At 38.6% G+C, this 20,014-nt stretch overlaps 1 protein-coding gene across 4 annotated transcripts in view; it reads left to right on the top strand.

Moving 5' to 3' along the window:
• The window catches only part of LOC119740919 (solute carrier family 15 member 2-like), a 35,417-nt gene extending 15,403 nt beyond the window's left edge, over nt 1-20,014 (top strand). For all 4 annotated transcript variants that reach the window (XM_038216400.1, XM_038216403.1, XM_038216401.1 and 1 more), the window contains 16 exons: nt 55-196; nt 4,117-4,209; nt 7,000-7,099; nt 8,405-8,573; nt 8,817-8,899; nt 9,646-9,729; nt 10,460-10,594; nt 12,320-12,523; nt 13,540-13,656; nt 14,468-14,629; nt 15,470-15,516; nt 16,283-16,414; nt 17,122-17,242; nt 17,726-17,857; nt 18,594-18,701; nt 19,416-20,014. In XM_038216400.1, the coding sequence (XP_038072328.1) occupies nt 55-196; nt 4,117-4,209; nt 7,000-7,099; nt 8,405-8,573; nt 8,817-8,899; nt 9,646-9,729; nt 10,460-10,594; nt 12,320-12,523; nt 13,540-13,656; nt 14,468-14,629; nt 15,470-15,516; nt 16,283-16,414; nt 17,122-17,242; nt 17,726-17,857; nt 18,594-18,701; nt 19,416-19,607 (2,021 nt within the window). In that variant the 3' untranslated portion in view covers nt 19,608-20,014. The remainder of the gene's footprint in view (nt 1-54; nt 197-4,116; nt 4,210-6,999; nt 7,100-8,404; nt 8,574-8,816; nt 8,900-9,645; nt 9,730-10,459; nt 10,595-12,319; nt 12,524-13,539; nt 13,657-14,467; nt 14,630-15,469; nt 15,517-16,282; nt 16,415-17,121; nt 17,243-17,725; nt 17,858-18,593; nt 18,702-19,415) is intronic.

Raw genomic sequence — 20,014 nt, 5'->3', positions numbered from 1 at the left:
AGTGACTGATCTTTATTCTGTAAAATATTCCTTGTTTTCTGCTTTGTGTTGTAGCTATCCTGGTGCTGTACATGACCAACATCTTACTACTTGATGATGACCCAGCCACGGCCCTCTTCCATGCCTTTGCCATGCTGTGCTACTTCACTCCCATCTTTGGTGCTATGATCGCTGACGGATGGCTCGGCAAATACAGGTTAAAAATAGGGAGAAGTTGGGAAAAATCTGAGTCCTTGACATAGAGCTATATTAAATTACTAGAGCGCTAACTCCTCATTCTTGCGCGCGGAGACGCTTTGAAGCCGCTCTGGGCGCAGACATTTTGAATTTATGTGCGTGTTTGTAGAACGCAATCAAAATAAATGGATTGAATTTTAAAAGTGTACTCTAAATGCAACGCGCAAGGAGAAGATACGCAAACAACTTCAGCGTGTCATGACGGTTCAGCGTGTCAAAAACGTCTCGGCGAAAAGCATCTGCAGTGGAGGGACGCGCACACGTTGCACTGTTTGCGTAGAGCCAAATGAAACGCTCATTTGCTGATCGTGCGTTTCGGTTTTGGGCGTATCGGCTTCGATGACGCACCGGTATGGAATACAAATGCAGATATGCAAATAGCCGTACAAAAGCTGTACAAAATGTTGAGTTTTCCATAGGTTTGTGCTCAAACATGGATGCGCCCATCAGGCATTACTTTGTACATCCAGTTAGCGCTCTAGTAATTTGATATAGCTCTATGGTCCTTGACAAAGGCAAGTTGGATTTTCTTGAACATTTTGTATCATAAAACGGCCAACAGGTCCTTTCAGTATTTGCTTTTTGGTAATAAAACCCATGATTAAAGCGGCCATAATTGCACTGTGCAGTAATGCAGTACATGATGAATAAAGTCAATGCAGTAATAAGAGCATACGGTACACAGTGACGTTGCCCTGACCTGCTGACTGGCAGTCAACCGTTACATTTTTTGTAATGGAACATACTGGATAGTGCACTCTTCTGACATGAATTTTAATACGGTGCACCTCATTTAAATATCCCTTGAAATTTGGGGTTTGTCTGAATTTGACAAGGTTACAGTAAATTATTTGAGTGGAAATTTTACTTCGATATAGCAGCCATTTAGCTGGATAATTGTATATTTGTCTGCTGATCTCTTTTGCTAAAATATCCTTATTTTTCTCTTATCTGAGCCAGGTATATTGGCTTAGCTGGGGGGGGGGGGGGGTGTGCAGGGGGGGAGGGGGGTTGCAAGCACATTCTTTCCCCCTTGATAGCTAAGTTCCATTTTTTCCATTCAAATCAGTGTTTGGTTTGTGCCGAAGAGAGAAATTGTTAAGAAAAAATGTAATGCATCACTGATCACCGCAAAAACATTTCCAACCCTAGCCACCCCTTACTTAAAAAACATGGACTTTTCTTTTTTAGTTCTGGGACAACGTTGGCAACAATGCTATGAAAAAAAAAAATACTGGCCTATTTTCATTATAGCCTACATGTCTCTGAAACACCTTTACCCAGTGTCCACAAAATGCAAAGAGCCCTGCTTCCAGCATTGCCCTGTTTTGAAAGCATAGTTGCAGCATACAGCATGATCCGAATCCACTCAATTAAAAAAAAAAAGTCAGTCCATTATTCAGTTAAAAAATCATACCTCAGTTAGCCGTTAAACATATGGTATCTTCTGCAAAGATTGCAATTGTATTGTTAGAACGTCATAAAATCCAACACAAAAGTTCTCAATGATCTTGGACAACAGTGTTGAATTGTACATGTATTTATTTTCTGGTACCAAAGGGTCAAGTACCAAAGGGTCAAGTACTATCAATTGGTAATACACCTACACATGTACAAATACATGTTTATCACCTCTAGAACTAACAGTTAAAGAAAGAGCTAACTAAAAATCTGAGGTTCAAGGTCGGGTTTCTGATAACAATGAGAAGCCATTGTCTGGTACAGCAATGCCAGTACATACTTGTTTGGTACACAGAATAGTGTCTTTAGAGAGCGTCACAAAAGAAAAAAAGGTTTAGATTATTCACCTGTTTGAAATAAAATCACGAAGAATCTAAACCAAATTTACAATGGTTGTCACAGGTGAAACAATAATACACATACCTGTATTGAATAAAATTCATTCGTTTTATTGCATTAGTACATTAGGGGAGCATTACTCATTCTAAATGCAGTGCTCCGCAGTGCATGCATGTTATTGTTTGACCTCAAATCTAGCTTGTGATTAGAGATCAATTAGTGGGGTTAATCATAATATCGTGATCGTAAGCCTGAAAAACATTGATTCAAAACTAGAACGACACAGTTTTGTGACCAAAAAAAAAAAAAGAACGACTTGCGCCAATACCATTGATATTGATCCCTAAATTGAAATAGCAAAATAAGATTACTAGCTGAAATGATATGAAGTATGTGCTTGGGACTGGTTTGTAGTTGATTTCTGCTAAGCTTGAAAATAAGCTGAGCAATACTTCCTGTTTAGGTGCTCCATGAAATTAGGCTCTGGCAAAATTCAGCATTCGCATCGCACAAGATCTAGTACTATGGGGAATGTTATTCTGCCACGTCCCAAAACCGAATCTGGAGGGAAAACTTTCCAATATGGGGGTGCCCAAGCCTGGAATAACCTGCCAGCAAGGGTAAAAGATCCATTTCCCACAATTGTCCATTTTGACTCTGAAGTACCTGGGCTATTGATGATTTTGTGAAATTGATATTTTAATTTTGATAATCAAATAGGCAATAATGATGTCTGAGGGATTGAATAATTTGCCTATTGTTGGGCACTAGGTGCTGGATGAAATGACTTTTAATGTTTGTGGTAATTTCGTCTAATTGTTATGTACAATTTTGAAAGCTAAATTTAAAGCAATTTTTATGCTCTCCATTTAAAAAAAAACGTTTGTTTCATACTGTGCAATGAGAATATACATACATTTTATCAATTCCAATGTATGTTCAAATCATGTTTGATTGTATTATTACTCCTACTGGGACCCATGTGGGATCAGTCCTGATAAAAAGACTGATTGGGCCACCCAGTATAAAGAAGAAATAAATAAATAAATAAATACATTTGTAATTCGTCGTGTCAGTGCAAAAATGTTGTAACTGCCAAATTTGTCCAAATTCAGCTTTAATCATTAATAATATTATTATAAAGATTCCCCCATATAGATTTTATATTACAAGAGATCTTTATTGAAAAGGTCGTAAATCTAGATTACGAGCAAATTTGTGCAAGCAAAAAACGTATCTCAGCGAATTTATATGCAAAATGCCTGGGAATTATATGCATATGCCTGGGAATTATTAACACAGTTGAATTGGACAAGCTAAGCACAACCATACTGTTTAATTCTGAGATATTTTTAGGGATATCGTAAAAAAAAATCCAATTAAAGCTCTACGTGCCAGGCAAAATAAAAAAAAAAATTGTTTAGCGTCCCCACCTGCTTCCTTTTTGGAGGCGGCCGCCTCCTTTTTTTTTTTAACAGTGACATCATTTTGGCCTCTTTATCTCTTGCATCTAGCCCATATAAAGCTGTGATGTCATTTCCTGAGCCCAATAACGGCCATTTAAAAATAATTCTGGCGGCCATCTTGAAAAATAGCCCGGTTGGGCGGCCATTTTGGAGGGGGAAAAAAAGGGCCTCCCCCTTCCTTTTTTCCAAAAAGGCAGGACACTAAATGTGTTTTTTTTTTATTTCGCCTAATGCAATGGGGCCTTATTGTGTGTTCATGCAAAAACGTTGTATCTCGACAAGTTACGATGTTTTGACAAAAATTTTACATAGCACGTCGTCTCAAGCAAAAATATTGCATGTTGATCTCATTCATTTCAAAGTTCTTCATCCAAATCCAAAGTATTTAACATACTGGACATGTTTCTGACTAAATTATCTTTTTGAGGTTATACTTTATCTTTTCATTTAAGGAAACGCAAAATTTAACAAGCCATATCTCAAACCTAAAAACGCATTTTTCTCAAAACGACTCAAACTGAATTACAATGTTTTTGCGATGAAGCAAGAAATTTTACTTTCACTACTTATATGTACATCAATATGTTAGTAAATGTTTCTTTTTTCTTTGCAGGACGATCTTGTACGTCTCACTGATATACATGGTAGGGAATGTGATAATGTGCCTGACAGCTCTGCCTCCACAGACTACTGGATCTCCTGAACTGTAAGTCTATAGCTTGGTTAGGGGAACCAGACCAAGGCGCCAATTTCATAGAGCTGCTTAAGCACAACATTTGCTTAAGCACAAAAACGTCTTGCTTAATAAAATCAGGTTACCGGCCAAAACTCCATGCGATTGTTATGCTAAGTAAACAACAGCTAAATACCAGTCACAAGCAATGTACATCACATGGAGTTTGGCCGGTAACCTAATTTTACTAAGCAATGTTTTTTCGTGCTTAAGCAAATTTTCTGCTTAAGCAGCTCTATGAAATTGGGCACAGCAGTACCTGTACAAAGGCCATATCCGAATCAACTGGCTGTGGCTGGGAGTAACATACACTTCTATGGAAAGTGGCTGTAGCCACAAGCCAGTGGCTTCCATAGGCGCATGTGTTATTTTCAGCCGCAGCCACAACTTTCGGCCACAGCCTTTTCATTTTGATGGGCCTGTGCTGTGTTATCTTTATTCCTACTCTTTTAAGTTGTAAAAACAAATGTAGGGATTGTCCTCTAGATGGGCAATTCGTGAATAAGATGAAGTAGAGAGTCATTGTGTCTTTTTAATCTGGCATTAAATCATTTCGCACCAATAACTTTTCTGCCAGCAATGTATTCAATCAGTTTGCTGAGATAACATTAGTCCCAACCCCTTGAGCACTTTTACTAGAAAGTATCCTGGATTCGCCAAAATCCACCAATTTTGTCATGCAAAATATGTTGGTGTCCTAAGTCTGTCAGAATCCACCAGTGAGTTCATCAGAATCCACCAGTGTAGTACATATACCTCGTATACACCAAACATACAGCCAAGGAGTTAAACTGTTGAGATCCTGAATCCATCAAAGTCCCCCAATTGCTCAATATGGAGATATCCTGAATCCATCAAAATCCTGCAGTACCGCTAGGCGTACTATCCTGAAACCATCAAAATCCTCCAACTTTTTCAATAAAATATAATGGTTTATTTGGCAGGCTAGAAATGTGACATTAGTGCACTGTCTATACTGTGACAGGTTTTATTTTTTACAAAACAAAATTGTGCTTGATTGCTTGTGCGTGTCTTCCAAGTACATGCACAGTTGCATGTTCATTACATGGTACCGGCATTAAATTTAAAAAAAAAAAAAAAAAAAAAAATGAACTGACTATTTAATGGCTTAGAAGGTTTAAAAGTTCACAGAATACTTAAACAATTTAAAGTACTTTTTAATTGTGGTTCAGTAATTCATCAAGGTTTGGGACAAAAAAACGTGCCTTTTGCACAACCCCCCCTCCCAAAAAAAGAAAGAATTACACCCTATTAGTCTGTGAAATCATCAGCAACATTTCTAGTTTTGTAAACTTTCAAAGTTCCACATATATGCATTCCGCAGTAAGTGTAGTTATGATGGATGCATCAAAATACACGATGCAGTCTGTCAGTTATCCATCAACATTGCAATTAGACTTTATAATTATTTCTTTGACTGAAAAACACTTGAACTTCTGATAACCAAGAGCAATATGAATATTGGACGGTCTGTACCAGCAAATGTTTCATTGCATAATTACTCAGAGTTTGGATGAGGGTATTATTTTAATGTATTCACTGTCCCTGCAGCATTTGATGACAGGAACAAAAAGCATATTTGATGAAGACGAAACTTCAAGTACCTGACTGCTTCGAGCTGAATTTTTTGACAATTGTTTGTTTAAGGCAAAAAAAAAAATATTTGATGCGATCAAGCTACATGTACATGAGTCGTTTGTCGGGAACTTTCATTTGGAGATTCTGGCTAAAATAGGACCACTTCATCACATCACTTCATCACATCACTTCATCACATCTCTTGGTGTTCTGACTTCCACAATTTTTGAAGTAAAGATGGTATCAGCATGCGGTTTTCACAGCAGTAATGCTAAGTTTGTGGTCTTTTCAAATCTGTAAAAAAAAAAATGACCAGGGTCGAGAAACGACTGTGGTATGATTTTAGTTAGGCTCTAAAAAATTATTCAGTTGTAAGTTTGTTTTAGAAACTTTTTCAATTGTTTTTCTGTCTGTCATTTATACCTTTAAAGGTATTTTTTTAATTTAATTACCCTGTTTATTAACTCACACATAAACATTTGCAAAGGGAAGACTAATTGTTTTCAAAATAGGTTTATTTAAATTTTTTGACCAAAATAAAAGCACATTTATACACAAGATGAATGCTAGGCTCCATTATGTGATTGTTGGGGTGGCCAAAAACAAAAATCATTTTTTAGATATAAATATTTAATATTGAATGCTTGCTTAAATGTACACAGGACTGTAACTGGAGAATCTTTTGACAAATTTGACAAATCTAGTAGAAAAGAATTTGAGCAAGTTTAGGCCCCCCAAAAAAGTCTCCGGTTTCTGGTATGCGCGCTCGTCGCCATAGCCATGCGCGTCAGCAAAATGAACAAGTTTTTTTTCAATGTAAGATGATGTCTCAAAAGCGCCAAACTCACTGGTTTGACTGGAATCCTGCTGCTGCACAATTTTAATGCATTTTTAGATGGGGTTACGATCGAGTATAAGCTTTGTGTGGCCTTTCTGGACTCCCATATATTTTGCAATAAATTTAGTCTGGCACCATTTGCAGTCATCAGCCGACATTTGAAGAAACAAGGTAAAAAAAAAAAAAAAAAAAAAAAAAGCCACATCTAATTCTCTAAAAAGAAATAAAATTCAGGTCTGAATCCTGTGACACTAATAGATACATTCTACTGTCACTCTGATATGTATCTTTGGACTAATCTTGCTCAATTGATTTTTGTCTTATAGCATTGGTCCCCTATTCGGCCTCCTGTTAATAGCCGTGGGGACTGGCGGGATTAAGCCCTGCGTGTCGGCCTTCGGAGGGGATCAGTTCTCCGCTGATCAGGTAAGTAGCAGTTACCATGGAGATGTGAGAGATCCTGCCAATTTTCATGGCTCTGCTTTAATGCCGTAAGCACAAACAAAAATCCCACTGTAGAAGACAATTCTGCACGTAGTGTTTTACCTTGTAATTTCCCTCAATCAAAACTATGCCCTCTTTCCACAAAATTGATGCTGCTGATATTCAACTGCCATTTTGCCAGCTGTTATGAGTTCAAAATATAAGAATTGGTTTTCGTTTTCTTATATTAACTGCTGGAGAAATTGCTAAGCCTAACCACACATGCCGTAATTGGCCCCTATCGGCTGCACAGTGCCCAAACAAAGCGCGGGTAATTTTAATTCGCGTGCTCCCATGCTTGCAAGCACTGTGTGATCGGTATTCCCTGCCTTTTGTTTCAAGCAGTGTGACATCATCACGCAGCAATTTCCGCTCGCGTACTCTTTAAATTTTCAAACTGCATCATTTTCCATAAACCGTTGTGAATGTTGGACAATTTACAGTCTTTGGTAGCAAACAGGGTATCAAAATGTACATGTAGCTAACAACATTCCCCAAAGGTCTATATAAATGACATCATCATAAGACAATCAGATTCAATATTATGACCCATCCAATAAGTTCGGACTTTTTTTTTTTGCAGTGTCTAGCAACGGGTTCTTAACTATAATGTCATTAGGTTTCTGCAAGTGGTACATTTTCAAGGATTCATCATGTAAAGGGATTTTGCGGTTAACAAAGTCTTCAGAAATGTTGCTATTATAGGTTTTCCCGGCCAATTTCCTAAAATGTTCATTCACTTCTGAAAATCGGTCATTCTTTCCATCTGAATTTGAATGCACGTCTTTAATCCCATTTCAATTCAACAAAAGTTCAATCGTTTTCATTGTCCTCACATTCAGTTTCGAGAAACAAGACGACCAATTACGTTACCTGTCATTTACGCATGCATACCTTTTCTAAATTGACTTCAGGTACAGCTAATTTGATTGACGGTTAATGAAAATGAAACCCATAATTGTATCGGGTGCCAATGGCATTAAAGTAAAAGTGAAATAGAATGGTGAATGTTTGAAATTGCCTTCTAAAAGCAAAAAAGAAGTTTTGTAAATGAATCTGAATGGACATTAATTAAACGTGCTACTCAATCACTTAATTGATTGAACTAAAATGGAATCGAATGCTGTGGTAGCGAAAATGAATGACTGATTTTCAGAAGTGAATGAACATTTTAGGAAATTGGCCGGGAAAACCTATACTATCCATTTTTGCCTGAATGTGGACATTTCTGACATTTCATTCATAAAGGAGGAGTATATAGCCAAATTCTTCTCAGTCTTCTACTTTGCCATCAATGCCGGTAGTGTTTTATCGACTTTCATCACGCCTATACTACGTCACGATGTACAGTGCTTCGGCAACGACTGCTATGCTTTAGCCTTTGGAGTTCCAGCAGTGCTTATGTTTGTGTCTGTTTGTAAGTTAAAAACAAAGATGTAGAACTTTCTGCATCTGTTTATTTTAAATTATAGTCCAATCTGTTTAAATTCATAGTCCAGTATTATTCTAACTTATGTAATGGTCTCGTTCTTCATTTTAACTCAGTTTTTCTGTCACCTAAAATTGTTCCATTTGAATTAATATTTGTTTTAATTTTGTCACATGTTTGTTTCCAGACTCTCATTTATTCCTTTTTGGTGTCTTTCTGTTTTTGTAACAGTTATTTTCTTTAGCGGACGGTACTTCTACAAAGTGTATCCACCAACGGGCAATGTGGTATGGAAGGTCGTCAAGGCAACGTTTGTAAGTCCAAAAATCAAATTTTCAAACTTTTTTTGCAATTTATTTCTGCGTGCATGTACTGCCTTTATGTTTACTGTTAATCCCAGGTCCATTGTCCGCATGCAGTATCAAACACAAAGGCTTACATAAAAGGTAAATACCATTGTAGTTTACAGAAAAATAGTATTATACCTTTCAGTATAATGTTCATTTTCAGTTGGTTTTGTTTCAGTAGGCCTATTCTAAACTGTAGGCCTAACTACGCAACAGATTGAAAATGTACATATCGTCACTGCTTTCACGAACTGACACGCACGCGCTGTGTGCGCACACTTTTGTTAAGTTGCGCATGTGATTGTTTTGGTTTTCATGAACTGACACGCGGGCACTGTGGCGGAAATACATTTTGGGAAAACAATCCTTGGAAACGTGTGACACGACTTTGTCTTTGTACTTGTGGGGTGATAGAATCATGTAACGTAAAAACCTGCTAACTAGTGAAACGCAATCTTGACTTTAACAGATGCTTAGTTGGTTAGAAATTCAATAATTAAGACAGGTTTCAGTTTGTGAAAACAAAAATAACAACTCAAGACTTGCGTGTCAGTTTGTGAAAAAAAAAATTTACGCGTGACTAACGGTGTGCGCGTAACCAAGAAAACTCAGGATCCACAGGCAGCCTTCAAGCAGGATTTGCTCCACAGACAGCCTTTCTGTATTGTGCATCACGCAAAGTGACTTGTCTTATTTTTTCTCTTTCTCTTTAGCATGCCCTGAAGACGAGATTTAAGAACAGAGGAGGCGGAGTGAAGAAAGATCATTGGATGGATTGGGCGGAGGATGAATATGACGTAAGTCACAGATCAAACTCTTTCACTACAACATGAACAAATCTAATTCTTTTTGACTCTTAGTGTTTTCCCCTTCACCATCACAACCATCACAACTTTACAAGCATCGTATATGCTGACTTTAAATGGAAACCTTGCATAGGTGAGACTCGAACCCATCCCATCCTTGTTACAAGCGACAGAGGTGAACAACCTTACCACCTAGCTTGCCAGCAAATGCCCCTTACTGACCGTAAGGAATATTAATTCTTAAACTAAATTTAGTCTAATTTTAATCTGTGATTATATTTCAGGTGAACTTATTAATTGTACTTTCGTAAAAGTGTTTTTAATTCAGCCTGCATGCAGTTGTATGCATTTTTTTTTAATAAACCAGAAAGCAGGACCATTTTTTCTGAGATGCTAGAAGTGTAGCGGACTTCAAGATTATAGTTCAAATTACTGTGAAACATCATTCTTTGGTGCAAATGTTAGAATATCCTTCAGAGATCGAAGTACTAAAAAAAAGAATCCTGGTATGATAGCCCACATATTTACTACAAATTTTTGCTTGGGAAACAGATTTCTGTTCGTTTAGTAAGAATTCGCATTTCAGCCCTGTCTCAAATGACTTTACAGTAATTTTCTTGTTTTCTCGTCTCTCATGATCATTGTATCCCCTCTATGCCGCGTTCATCCCCCCTCAGTGCATTACCCCCCGATGTCTTTCTTTTCTTCCCCCTTGCGTCAGTCCAAACTCATCCAAGACATCAAGGATTTGTACCACGTCTTGAAGATATTCCTACCTCTGCCCATGTTCTGGGCGCTGTTTGATCAGCAAGGATCCAGATGGACTCTGCAGGCCGAACACATGGATGGCACATTGGTATGTTCGAGTTTGTAGTCTTCACTTTCGCTTTATCATTCTGTAAATTTCAGACAAAACTCTGGAGTCCTGTAATTCTAAACAGTTAGGGGGGGGGGGGAGGTAAAAACCCTGTCTATGACTCCAAAGCAAAAGAAAAGAATTCAAAGGATTTGAAGAACATAATACCAAGATTTTAAGCCTGTTTTAAATGTAGACATAATAAAACTGATTTAATTAAACTTACCTTTAACTAGGGCCAGTTCAATCTATAACTATTGGTTGACTAGTGGTAGATTCATGATGTATATTACACCTGCATGCTTATTTCAAAATGCAAATGTCTCTTATTGAACTCCTGTGTTAAAATAGAGTATATGATTTGTTGTTTGTGCATTTTCTTTTCGTTTGAAGCAGCAAAAGTCCTCAAAATCTAAAGAGGGGGTTTCGAAACTTACCTGATGAAGTTTTAGCTCAGTGAATGCTGCATATTCCAAGAAAACAATATTCTGTGATATCGATTTCAATTCCAAAGTTGCCGAGTCATGTTTTGAATTGCGTCCGAAATCTGCGTCCGGAACACATTCTCATTCAGCCGATTGCAGCTACGCGATGTAATGCACTGAACTGACGAATTATAGCAACTGCGCTCGCGTGTGCGTCGTGTCAGAGCTGCGTGCACCCATTCACGGCTTCTCCGAATTTAAACCAAACTGCTGACGGAATTTTCCAAGAAAGGGTCTTTATGCCAAAAAAAAATAAGTCCCGGTTTCTGGTATGGAGCTTGCCCAAAAAGTGGTGCGGCAACGCGGCTTTTTTTTTTTTTTACCAGATTTTTTTGTTTCAAATGTCGGCTGATAACTGCAAATGGTGCCCGACTAAACTTAGTGCAAATATATGGGAGTCCAGAGAGGCCACATAAAGCTTATTCTCGACCATAATCCAATCTAAAAACACGTTAAAATTGTGCAGCAGCAGGATTCCAGTCAAACCAGTGAGTTAGGCGGTTTTGAGACATCATCTTTCATTGAAAAAAAAACTTTTTCATTTTGCCGACGCGCATGGCTACGGCGACTCGCGCGCATACCAGAAACCGGAGACTTTTTTTTTTGGCCTGAGATGCATCTTTGGAATTGACCTTTTTTTATTGTTTTCTTCAAAATGACAGCATACAGGAACAATAATTTCACAGGGAGTTTAATGCCATTACTATCTTTTCAACAATGATTTCGTCAGTTACTTTTAGCGTAGCTGCAAATGATATGCTCTACCTTTAACATCCTCACAAAACTAGCATATCGGTCTTGGCGCCCTGATATACAAACATGTAGTGATACTTGCAGCTTTTGATAACCAGTATTGCAACCAACCACCGTAGGCTGGTCCTGAATTGTTTATTAGACTGATCCAACGTTTGTTGACTAGTGTGGGCTAGATGGAGACAAGTTGAGCTGTAATATTTAACTGGTTAATCAAATTTCACTCATAGAAACAATGGACAAGTGCCGTTAAGTGTCAGTCACTGTGCCAAGTATAACTTAGTAACGTATGGTGAATTAGGTTGCTCATCATTGCAGTTTTGATTGACAAAGATATTTCAGTGTTTGTGGTTTATTGCATTTTAGTCGCCCCAAAATTATTGCATTTAGTACATAAATATAGTCTTTAAAAATTCTAATCTTAAATACTTGATATCACCTTTGATGCTCAACACTTTCAATTTTTGATATAATTTTTTTTTGACAGGGTTCCATCCGAATCAAACCGGATCAGATGCAAGCCTTCAACCCAGTCCTGATAATCACTTTCATCCCGTTGAGTGAGATCTTACTCTACCCACTCCTACGTAAGCTCAAGATTCCCTTCCGTCCCTTACAGCGAATGACAGTTGGCATGCTACTGGGTGGGGCGGCATTCGTCGTTGCTGGCTTCAATCAATTAAGGATTGATGTGAGTAGAGATGGGTTTTTTTTTAGTGGCAGCCTGTGCTGGATCTGGATCGATAATGAAAGCTTGAAGCTCAGTCAACACTTGTTTAAATTTTTTCTTTGACAAGACCATGTGATGTTGGTGCTGGATGATATTTTTTATGACTTTGGGGATGAAGGGTTGCCAATTGGGAGAGGAATATTTTAGTGGTCTGAGGTCAAAGGTTGAGGTCACGATGGTGAGATTATATATACAAAATAATTCTTAGACAAGTTGATTTCTGACTTTGGATTGATGGCGTACAAAGGTCCATAGTTTTTCACATCAATAAAGTCATTTTGTTGGAAAAAAGATATGAAGCCTGTGAATGCTTTCCAATGGGTTGAGAACTTTTGCTACATTTGGATGTGTTAGTGTTACAATTTTGGGGTTTTAGTGGATCGGTTGGTTGTTAGTGTCTTGTTTTGTTTTGTTTTTCTCTGTAATCCTTGTTGTGCAAACCTTCAGCTTTCATGGAATTGTCTGCATACAAGTCTATTTTTCAATTTGCTGCTATTGTAAAAATTTTCAAATTGTGTGTACAATTGTTTGTACTGTGGCAGTGATCTGAATTCAGGCGATTCACAATGCAGTGCGCCACAAAGAGTTTGCCATGGAGAGTCCATTTTCCAGGTTTACGGTCGACAAAACTTGGCCCATTTGAATGAGTGTCAGTAGACAACTTGAGCTAATTTGTTAAGGATTGGGGCAAAGCATTCTGCCGCTTTACAAAAAAAAATCATACTGATAAAACTAAAAGAAAAGGGCAAACGGATACTCGAATCATACCCTTACATAACTACTGACCGGAAAAACGAACAATTTGAAATCTCCCGCTCTGCGAATTTGTCGACCATCTGCCACAATGCACTGTATTAAAATGAACTCTCCGTGGCAAACTCTTGGTGGGGCACTTCATTGTGAATTGCCTGAATTGAAGATATTTCTTTCATTCCTGATCTGTTGACTGTTATTGATGATGATTTTGTTTATCCCAGGCATCGGAGGTGGCTTTACCCGGGGAGTCGGAGGGTATCCTAAAAGTCATCAACGCTATTCCGTGTGGCATCGGTGTACAGAGTGAATTCTTCCATGGAGATGTACCCTTTGGCATGGTAAATTAACTTCTTTTAGAAAAAGAGTTCCATGGTCAAATGATTAACCTGTCCATTGGTCACGACATCGCATGGTTACAGTGTCTGACTCGTGTGCGAGGATGTGCATTCGCACTCCGACATGGTTCATGATGCTTGTGTTCTTGGGCAAGACGCTTTACAACAATTGCGTCTCTCCAACCAGGAATACAATTTGATTTCCTAGAGGGTAGTGTGCATTGGTATGTGCATTCGCACTCTGACGTGGTTCATGGTGCTTGTGTTCTTGGGCAAGACAGTTTACAACAATTGCCTCTCCCCAACCAGGAATTTAATTTCCTAGAGGGTAGGGACTAGTTCCTGAGCGCACTGATCCCAAACCGCTGCATAAATCAGTTCTGCAATTCAGGCGATTACAGTGCGCCACCAAGAGTTTGCCACGGAGTGTCTATTTTTGAAGTTTTACGGTCGACAAAACATGAACAATTTGAATGAGTGTCAGTAGACAACTTGAGCTATTTGTTATAGATTTGGGCATAGCGTTCTGCCGCCTTACAAAAAACACGATATTGATAAAAAAAAAAAAAAAAAGGGCAAACAGATCTCGAATCATACACTTACAAAACTATACTGACCGGAAAAACTAACAATTTCAAGTGTCCCCTGCGCTGCGAATTTGTTGACCATCTCCCACAATGCACTGGGAAAAATGAACTCTCCGTGGCAAACTCTTGGTGACGCACTGCATTGTGAATCGCCCGAATTGGATAAGAACCAGTAACAAGTACAACCACTCACAAGTTTCCCTGTTTTTCCCTGTCTGTGTGATCAGGCCTCCAAGCCCATCACCTTTCCTAAGGGAGATTACGACGCCATCTTTAGTACAACCTGTCCCGGTATCACTGACGGTCCGCCATTCACTGTGTCTGTACGTGGAGAGGAAGGGGACGACATTATTGTATTCAGTCAAGACGGTACCCTGAACGCAATCCAGGCAAGATTGTTATTTCTTCTCTAATAAAAATATCTTGGCTAATTTTTCATGGCTCTGCTTACCACAGAGTTCTGGGCGTATATTCGCCATTGACTGCACTGAACACATGAAAGTAGAGAATCCTAATACAGTGGAACGCTGCTATACCGAACATTTGGCTATACCGAACATCATCCTTGGCTCCCGGTTTTAATGTACAAAACGTACCGAACATTGTTGTTGAAAAACGTCAACAGATTAACCCCCCAAAAAAACGGTTGTACATGTATTAAACACTGTTTGGGCCACTTTTAACTCCCGAACATCAAACGACCCATGTTTACATCGTGTTTGAATGTTGAAGAGCGATAGATGGCTATTATTTGCCCAAGGAATAAAAGGGAAAACCAAAGCTAAAGTTTCGTGACGACTACTCGTGCGGCCGCGGGATGTGAGAAATGCCAGTTCACTATTGGTCAAAAGAGGGTACCGGCGGTTCAAAATCACTATACTGAACGCTCGTTATTACAAACACTTTCTGTGGATCCGACAATGTTGGTTATAGCAGCGTTCCACTGTAGTTGCAGGATGTATGCATGCACACAAGCCATCATTTCTAGCTTACTTGTGATCCCTGAGTGAAGAGTTTTATGCTAAAGTTAGCAGTGATTTTTCAATTACCATATCCACCGCCATGATTTGGGCTTGGGTGATTGTTACATTTATTGACAGGTATTTGTATTCATAACTTTAACTCTGTCAGGTCTTTTCAGTATGGCACTCGTTGACACTGTACTTTTCAGTGTCTTTACGTCTTTCAAGTGTTAGTTTTTTTATTGTATTTTCTTTTGTCATCCACAGGCAGAAGCTCACCTTGAAAAACCCCGCAAAGGCCAAGCATTGGTCAGGTAAGACCTCGACAAATTGGAAAAAAAATTAGAAGTAAACCAAAAAAATATGTCAAGGGGCTGTTGTTATGAAATGAGACACATGGTGGTCACGAAAATATTTTTCTAAAAGTACAACTGATTTCCCAAATTTCCCCTACATGAGGTTCTTCCCTAAATTAGTTCCAAGGCTGGTAACCTAGTTTGTATTAATTACCTCCATGAAATTTGAACCCTAACCACACAAATTAATTTGGCTTAACCCATTGAAAATGTTCATGCCGACAGTTGGTTACCCTCAGAAAATGTCATGTGATGTATATTGCATGTGACTGATTGGTACCCAGCTTATTTTCCCTAGCAAGAAAATTGGATGTCAAAGGTATTAACCTGTTACTCGCTGTACCGTCCAAAACCCCCAGCATTGTGTGGTTGTATACATTCATCAGGCAATAACTACAGTGTAATACAGTGTAATACAATGTAATACAATGTAATACAATGTAATACAATGTAATATAATGTAATACAGTGTAATACAGTGTAATACAATGTAATACAATGTGATACAGTGTAATACAGTGTAATACAGTGTAATACAATGTAATACAATGTAATACAATGTAATACAGTGTAATACAGTGTAATACAATGTAATACAATGTAATACAATGTCATACAATGTCATACAATGTCATACAATGTAATACAATGTCATACAATGTCATACAATGTAATACAGGTGCTAATGGGTTATTATCCTAAACATCTTTCTTGGTGCCCACAGTGTCGGTTTGTTTGTCAGCCCATCGGAACTCCCAGACAACACCAGCGTCATTCTCAAAAGTCGCGAATTTCAGTATGTGTTTAATTCAGGACCGTACAACATCACCGACTTCAAGGCTATCGAGCCAGAAAGGTTTGTTGACTGGAATTGTTTTTTCCCCTTTGAACCTTACTTGTGGGAAGTCAATATTCAAAGCACTATGTAAAACCCTTGAAACCCTGCAGGTCAGTTTTATGAAGTGTTAAACTGTGACACACAGAGAGTCATCACTGCACAAAAAAACAGCACTGTGGAGAGCAGTGAGGAATCTATCTGCTTGCCCCGAGCTTGACCACCACACAAGAATTGATCTATTGCGGTAGAATCACGTCAACGCAGCTTGTGAAATATTTCCAATTACATGATATACAAATGGACGCGGAACGCGCAAAATCTGAGACAAACAAAACTTTTTACATTAGTTTATTGTCTCTTTTCCTCCATTTCGTTTGTTTTTGCGTCTCTTCTTTTGTCCTTGTCTATTTTGCTTTTCTTCTTGTATTGTGCACTTATCTACGTGCTAGTCTGCCCTAAAGAAATTGTGTTGAATTGCTTGTGATGCACTCAATTTGTTCTGTGTTTTCTCCAAAATTAGAATTTGAGAAATGATAATCATGTAAACAATTGTAACTGATGTTTCCACACTTTTGTAAAACAAAACACTCGAAAAAAAAAAATTAGAAAATATTTGTTGGAGAAATCAGCTCACATTTCTCTGTCAAAACCACTTATCCTGAATGCCCCTAAGCAAACTGTCTGGATAAAAAGCAAATAATTGAAAACTGAATGTTATTTTGCAGCTATGATGTGTACATCGATGGCGATGTAAATGATCCCAACGCCAAGCCCTTAAAGACAGTGGAAATCAAGACTGGCGCAGTCTACCGAATGATTCTACAACCCTACAACCAGAGTGCAAGTGTAAGGTTGCAACCTATTCTGGATAATTTCCACTTACGTTCCGTTTATGACTTCAAAAATTGTCATTTTTCTTAGGGTTGATGAAATGCACATATTGCTCCATGTGTAATGTTTTTGTAATGGCCATTTCTGATTTCATGCCCATTTTCATGATGTCAAGAAAGGTGAATACAGAGAAATTGCCTGATAAAATTATTGGATTATTCATTTCTTTAATTGCTAAAACTGTACAAATAAGTTTTTTTAAATTACGTTGAATGGCAGAGTTTTGATCTAAAACTTTCACCGGTGATTTAAGACGTTTAGAAGAACAAAGTTTTAAAACGCAGAGAACAAAAGTCACAATTTCCATTTCCGGAAGTGTTGGGTCCACACAGAACATGTCACAGATCTCAAGAAATCCAATCTGAAAATTTCCCCTCAACTTGGTAGAATGTAGTTGACCACTGTTAACATCGATTGTTTTGCTTTTCTTGGTTTCAGATCTATGTGAATTTGCACGTTGATGTGGAGCCCAATTCAGTCTCCATGTTCCTTCAGATCCCACAGTACATCATCATTACCATGGGCGAGATCTTGTTCTCAATCACTGGTCTAGAGTTCTCCTACTCCCAGGTATCAAAAAAGTCACTTTCTACCCCTCAAGTATCCTGTGTAAAGTACCATTTCCTTTTCTTTATTTTTATTTTATGGCAAAATCCTCTGCTGTTCTAAGCAGTGCTGTAGTTAAATCCATCACAAGTCATCCCATCCCATACCTGGTACGTGTGGTCTAGCGGTGGAGCACAGGATTCATGATCGTGAGGTTGTGGGTTCAAGCCCCGCCGTGGCCATGCGTGTTGTGCCTTTCAGTAAGGCGCTTTACCTCAATTACTCCTCTCAACCCAGGTGTTAAATGGGTACCGGCATTATTCAATGCTGGGAAGGTAACAGACTCGCTGTGGAGGAGGTGTGGCGATCCCCCCACAGCAGCATGTGAGTCCGGCCCAATCGCTAACGAATGAGAGATGGGCACTCCGCTCCTGTTACACAGGTTTATCCACTTCACTTTACCTTTATCCCATTCCAAACCAAGTCACTAACTATTGACATGAATATCACTTATCAGTCTCTTGAGAATGAAATATCAGTCTCCATGCTGCTATTGAAATGTACTGTGACAAAAGCATTCTTGTGTTATTGTTCAACCCCTGTTACTCGGGACTGGACTTGTCATGGACTCGACTACAACACCGGTCATCAGTGAAGATTCTTTGCTCGGGATAAGCAGATTTGGGCCTTGGTTGTATGGGCTTTCCTCAAGTGCCGATGATTTCAGTATTTTTGTTCTTGCCCAATCTCTCCCATGCAGGCTCCGGCCAGCTTGAAATCCTGCGTTCAAGCCGCTTGGCTGCTCACTGTAGCCTTCGGCAATCTCATTGTAATCATCGTAGCTGAGGTCAAGTTTGTGGAAAGCCAGGTAATAAGACTAATAAGTCCCCAGAAGACTTGGTACTCGAACCTGAAGTTTGTCCAATACTTGTGATCATGCCATACAATTTATTAAGAATTTTATTTCCTATGCTTGGCTGCTCACTGTAGTCTTTAGCAATCTCATTGTAATCATCATAGCTGAAGTCAAGTTTGTGGAAAGCCAGGTAAGTTTGTGGAAAGCCAAGTCCTCGAACCTGAAGTTTGTCCAATACTTGTGATCATACAATTTATTAAGAGTTTTATTTCCTATGCATTTGTTGCTCTTTATTGTAAGATAGGCTTTTTTCTCCGACTCTAAAGGCAGGTTTATACTTTGATGTCAAGAAATGTCAACAATGTTCGCTGCATTTTGGGTTATGTTAAACTTTTGCGAATTATAGCAGGAATATTTACCGTGAATTCAAAAATTCGCGTTTTACAAAAACGAAGGTTGATCTCTGTTTTGCTCTTATGATATGAGCTGTGAATCGAAGAATTGATTTTTGTGTGGATGAGGCTACTCAATGGATTCTGTTACATTCAACAGGATACCAAAAGAAGCACCCAGTCAGTGTTTAAGTTTGAAGCAAAATTCATATCAAGGATTGATTGTGTGTGGTGCCTCGGTATGTTTTTCATATACAGGAAATCATTGTGTCAAGGGTGAAGTAGGTCGAGTTAAAGAAATTCATCATTTTTATATTTTGTGTCCGTTCTTCAGGCCATGGAGTTTTTCTTGTTTGCTGGTCTCATGGGTGTGGTAGTGATCATCTTTGCCATCATGGCATACTTCTATGTCTACATCACGCCGTCCGGTCACGACGAAGCAACTCGCGAAGACTTGAGCGGACTAGTCAACAAGGAAGAGGATGGCGGTTACCAGGCTGGTGACACCGGGGAACCGGGGAAATAGACGGGGCACCAGGCAATTGACCCTTCATTTCTGTCAAACAGTGATTGACCAATTAGAGCATGACTTTTGGTCAGGTGACCACGGTAGCTCGGCCAGAGGCACTGTGAGAAATGACACTAATTACAGATGGGTGGATGTTGTATAAAACACAGGTTTTTTTGCAAGAGATACTTGCCATCAAAATCAGAATTGAAATTAAAATTTGGTCATTTAAAAATATTGATTACAAACTTTGATTTGTGTATAAATCGACAACCCTTCTGAATTTTTTTTTTCTCACCTTGTCATTCTGTTAAATGTGAAATGCGTGACATGCAAAGTTTTGTTGTGTCAAATCGCACAATTTTCCAGGCTAAGCCTGCTTTCTGACCAAACAGTACTATGGCTTGAAAATCACAACTCCGTAA

The sequence above is a fragment of the Patiria miniata genome, unplaced genomic scaffold, assembly GCF_015706575.1.
Source record: "Patiria miniata isolate m_02_andy unplaced genomic scaffold, ASM1570657v1 HiC_scaffold_5, whole genome shotgun sequence".
NCBI classification, from domain to species: domain Eukaryota; kingdom Metazoa; phylum Echinodermata; class Asteroidea; order Valvatida; family Asterinidae; genus Patiria; species Patiria miniata.
Note: the sequence above shows the minus strand (reverse complement) of the source record. Positions and strands in the feature narration are given on the sequence as shown.